We start from the raw sequence: 5,000 nt of genomic DNA on the forward strand, positions 1-5,000 counted from the left end.
CTGGTGATGACGATGTCTCCTCCTGCAGTATGAAAAGGAGATCCATGTGTTGTATGAGGTGACTGTCCTGCCTGTTCTGGCCTGTAAGAAGTTCGGTGGTAAGGACCTGGTCATCAAGCCTGGTGATGTCATCAGCGTGATCACCGAACCAAAGGATGGCAAAGTCATCGGCAGAAACAGCGAGGGCAAATGTGAGACACACAAACACGCACAAACGCTCATGTACACTGTGAAAAACAGTTATAAACGCAGTTATAAACATCCAGTACATCATAGAATAAACACACAGTCCTGCACACATTTACGAACACAGCCATAAACAGAATTATAAACCGTCATGAATATTCAGTTATAAACACAGTCATGTGGTCTTAAACACGCACTCAAACACACTTATAAACGCACAGTTATAACCAGTCATAAACACAGTTATAAACACAGTCATAAACACATGGTAATAACTAGACATTAACACAGTCATGTGGTCATAAACACACAATTGTAAACATATGCCTGTCATTATAAACACACAATCATAAACGCAGTTATAAGCATAGTCATTAACACATGGTTATAAAGATTTTTTTTTAGAAAGTCATTAATAAAAGGTTATAAAGACTTTGTGTGTGCTCAGTGATAAACGTAACCGTAAACACTTTTAAAGACATTGTATGTACAGTTACAAACATAGTTACAGATGTTATAGATGTTCATTTACACAGTTGTAAACATTCATATACACAGTTATAGACAGTTATAAAAACAGTTACAAACATAACAGTTATAGAAGTTCATATACACTGTTATAAAAATTCATATACACAGTTATAAACACAGTCACAAACACAACAGTTAAAGTTCATAAACACAGTTATAAACACAGTAACATAGTCAACAATTATAGATCTAAATATACACTGTTATAAACCTTCATAAACTGTTAGAAACAGTTATAAACACAGTTACAAACATAGTCAACAGTTACAGATGTTCACATACGCTATTATAAACATTCATGTACGGTCATAAACGCAGTTATAAACACAGTTACAGTCAACAGTTATAGATGTTTATACATACTGTTATAAACATTCATATACACAGTCATAAACACAGTTACAGTCAATAGTTATAGAAGTTCATATAAAGTTATAAGCACAGTCATAAATACAGTTATAAACAGTAATAAACACACGTTGTAACACTGTTATAATAATAATGTTTCTCTCGTTTGCAGTTGGGTTTGTGTCCGTCAGTAACTTCCAGCAGTGAGTACCGTCTGATTACCTGAATTAAAATCTCTGTTTGTCTCAACAGTAACTAATGTTGTTTATCTTTTACTCCCTCCCTCCTTTCGTTCTCTCTCTGTCTCTCTCTCTCTCTGTGTCTCTCTCTGTCTCTCTCTCTCTCTCAGGGATTCTGATATTTATGATGATGTGGGAGAAGGTATCGTTTAAATATTTTGCTATTTAAGTCTGTGTCAGTCTGAGTTGGTCTATCTTAGTTTATTCATTCCATTTGTTTGTTTGTTTGTTTGTGTTTGTCTTTTCTCAGACTGTGTCTATGATAACGACTGAGCGGAGGGGAACCTCAGTACTGCTGGATCAGTTCTGTCACTGCAGCTCTCCGGGAATCAGGACTACTAACGCAGAGCTAAACTAACCCCAGTTCATTGATGACTGTTTGAATGATGTACTCTTGATGTTGCTCTGTGTTTCAGTACTGCTATAAAATCATATGAAAACCAAAAAAATGTAAACCTGCACAACCTGAGAATATTAAACCTGTGTTAATGAGATATTAGTCTCATTTCTCTATATGATCCTGGTATTTATCCAAATAAAGTTGAAGTTCGACTCAAGTTTGGCTCAAACTCTTCTCTCCCGGCTCGGCTGCCCCAGCTGGACGTAAGTACAGCCTGTTTTGCTCCGCCCACTCAAACCTACAGGACTTTAGTCACGCCCACTCAAACCTACAGGACTTTAGTCACGCCCACTCAAACTTACTGGACTTTAGTCACGCCCACTCAAACCTACAGGACTTTAGACACGCCCACTCAAACCTACAGGTCTGTAGCCCCACCTATTCACCCTGAAGTTATTAGCAGTGTTCCAGCATGGACTGCTTTCTGGATGAGGTAGCCAGTCAGAATAGAGCTCATTTACATATAATAGTCATAAAGGCACAGTAACAAAAACAGCCTGTTTAGGTCTGCCCACTCAAACCTACAGGACTTTAGCCCCACCCATTAATGCTGAAGTTATAAGCAGTGTTTCAGCCGGGACTTCTTTGTGAATGAGGCAGCCAATCACAACAGAGCTCATTTACATATAATAGTCATAAAGACACAGTAACGAAAACAGCCTGGTTAGCCCCACCCATTCCACCTACAACAGTTTAGCTCTGCCCTCAGACTTCTTTTTTAATGAGGCAACCAGTCAGAGCTCATTTACATATCAGTCTTAAAGGCACGGTAACAAAAACAGCCTGTTTACTTCTGGGGATGTTTGAAAACGGCCATGTAGAGATGAGTTATGACTGTTTTATGACTTTTACATAAACCCACACAAATATGGAGCTCAGCACAGAAAACATGCAAGAAAACAAGGCTTACCAGCTCTTTAAGGGTCTGTGGTGCAACTGAATTCAGCAAAAGGACAGTTTGACTCAACACAGCCCAGGAGAGTGGAAATCATCAGCACAGCGTGCAGAAATCCCTAATATACAGGGTGTCCCAAAAAAATGACATCATTTGAGATGTGGGTATCTGAGTAACTACATGTCCTGGCAAACGAAACTAAATAGGCTTCATGTTGAACAATACAAGATTTATTTATCAAAATTTGAACAAGAAATTCAGAGGGATGTAGATTTAATAACCGATTTCACAGCTGCACAGATGTTCAATACGTGCCGAACGAGCTGCAGCTTATAGGGTGTCGTTCGAGGAATCTGGGTTTCCAGAGATGCTCTTCTTACAGACTTTCCGGGGCTTCGCACAAATGTTTCTCGCACCTGACTGACGATATCTTCCGATACTGGTGGTCGTCCAGATCCCTCTTTCCTGCACGGACAGCCTTCCTGTTTGAGTTTTTTGTGCCGTGTCCAAAATCTGTTGTCCAGTTGGTGCATTTTTATTGAATTTTCTCGAAAATGCTGCTGCACACTCTCGTTTGACTGTGTTGGAGCGTATTCTAACACACTAAATGCCTTTTCATTTGTAGTGAACGCCATTCTTCAACCTGAAAAACATTAAAAATTAAACTTGGTTAGTTTTGACCCGTTTTGCTAAAATTTGGGATCGTTTGAGGGAGAACTGGCTGTTATTAGACCACGGAATGATGTCAGTGTTTCCGGGACGCCCTGTAAAACAGCAGTCTGGTCAGAAATGTGACTTCGTGATGTTGTTGTGAATGTGATTGTGGCGGGGGCGGGGCGCTCTACTTCATCGCGAGATTGGGCGGGATTCACGCGCTGTCCGACCGGATCATGGCGCTGAGCCTCCGCGGCCGCCCGAGCCGCAGTGTCCGGCTGAGAGGTGAGTTCTGTCGGCTCCGCTCTCTCCCTCATTCCGCCCCCTCCCGCGCTCCGGACCGCTGGAGCTCCGGCTGCGGGGCTTACGAGAGCCGTGTTAATGCTGACCACATCCCCACTTTGTCCTTCCGACAGGTCGAAATGACAGCGGCGAGGAGAACGTTCCGCTGGATCTCAGCAGAGGTGCGTAGAGCCGAGGCTGACGCTAACGCTAACGGGAGCAGTGCTAGTGGAGCTAATGCTAACCCAGCTATACAAACTAATGGGGTCGCTGCTAGCAGCGCTACACGAACCAGAATAGTGCTAATGTTAACAGCGCTATTGAAACTAATGGGAGTTAGTACTAGCCTGCTGCCTAAAGCTAATGCTAACAGCGCTATTGAAACCAATGGGAGTTAGTACTAGCCTGGCTGCCTAAAGCTAATGCTAACAGCGCTATTGAAACCAATGGGAGTTAGTACTAGCCTGGTTGCCTAAAGCTAATGCTAACAGCGCTATACAAACTAATGGGAGTTAGTACTAGCCTGGTTGCCTAAAGCTAATGCTAACGGAGCTGGATAAGCCGACCGTGCCGGCGCTCACTGAGCTGACATTGCCCGGGTTATGGCCACTAACCAGCGCTTGTGCGCAGTTGGTGAACCGAGGGACCCTTATTGGTGCTATCAGCGCTAACCGAGCGAGTGACCGCTGGGTGGACGCTGCTGTGACGGTGTGCTAATGGTAGCAGAGCTATCCAGCCTCCAAAGCGCTCTGATTAGTTAGATATAAAGAAAATCGCCAATGAGGGAGGAGTGTGAGTGAAGTTTAAAGCCCAGACGGCGTCCTGCTGACCACAGAGCCGTGTCCGGCTTTGACAGCGTCCCGCGGAGGAGAGCAGATCAGCGGGGCTGAGTTTGTTTTGCTAATAATGTTAGCAAAACAAACTCTGCAGGATGAGCTGCTCTTCAGCCCGTCAGGCGGCGGGTCTGGTTTCAGGCAGGCCGGCCGGAGCGAAAGTGAAATTCACTGAAAACAGACCTTATTTGTGCTGTAAATGAAGGCTGGGTGCTGCTCTGAGCCTCTGCTGCCTCGGCTGTGGGTCAGCACTGCCCCTCTGCTGGTAACCAGGACAGCTATTTCTGAGAAACAGAGGGATTTCAGAAAGGAGGTCATTAAAACAGGAACTCTCTCAGCTCTGTTGGGTTGTTCTCTTCTCCTCTAATCTCTGTGATGTGGTTGTTCCAGAGCCCTCCGATAACATGAGAGAAATCCTCCAAAACGTTGCCAAAGCTCACGGCGTCTCCAACATGAGGAAGCTCGGCCATCTGAACAACTTTGTGAAGGTACTGACCGTGTTTTCACGTGTTTCATGAAGAAAAATGAGGTTTGTGTGAGTTCTGTGTCTTTCAGGTGATCGTGGATGAGCACGCCAGGTCATCAGGGACAGACTTCAGTAGAGAAGTGCACTGATTTTCCAAGATTTACTG

General features: G+C 43.7%; 2 protein-coding genes across 3 annotated transcripts in view; both read left to right on the forward strand.

The window, feature by feature from the left end:
* LOC118826964 (FYN-binding protein 1) overlaps positions 1 to 1,861 on the forward strand; it is a 21,595-nt gene extending 19,734 nt beyond the window's left edge. For both annotated transcript variants that reach the window (XM_036598094.1, XM_036598093.1), the window contains exons 15-18: positions 29 to 191; positions 1,238 to 1,268; positions 1,415 to 1,446; positions 1,555 to 1,861. In XM_036598094.1, the coding sequence (XP_036453987.1) occupies positions 29 to 191; positions 1,238 to 1,268; positions 1,415 to 1,446; positions 1,555 to 1,577 (249 nt within the window). In that variant the 3' untranslated portion in view covers positions 1,578 to 1,861. The remainder of the gene's footprint in view (positions 1 to 28; positions 192 to 1,237; positions 1,269 to 1,414; positions 1,447 to 1,554) is intronic.
* A 1,393-nt stretch (positions 1,862 to 3,254) lies between these two features.
* Positions 3,255 to 5,000, forward strand: part of rictora (RPTOR independent companion of MTOR, complex 2 a) — a 42,645-nt gene continuing 40,899 nt past the window's right edge. The window contains exons 1-3 of the mRNA XM_036598085.1: positions 3,255 to 3,538; positions 3,670 to 3,717; positions 4,759 to 4,856. Coding sequence (XP_036453978.1) covers positions 3,490 to 3,538; positions 3,670 to 3,717; positions 4,759 to 4,856 — 195 coding nt within the window. The 5' untranslated portion in view covers positions 3,255 to 3,489. The remainder of the gene's footprint in view (positions 3,539 to 3,669; positions 3,718 to 4,758; positions 4,857 to 5,000) is intronic.

The sequence above is a fragment of the Colossoma macropomum genome, unplaced genomic scaffold (assembly GCF_904425465.1).
Source record: "Colossoma macropomum unplaced genomic scaffold, Colossoma_macropomum, whole genome shotgun sequence".
NCBI classification, from domain to species: Eukaryota; Metazoa; Chordata; class Actinopteri; order Characiformes; family Serrasalmidae; genus Colossoma; species Colossoma macropomum.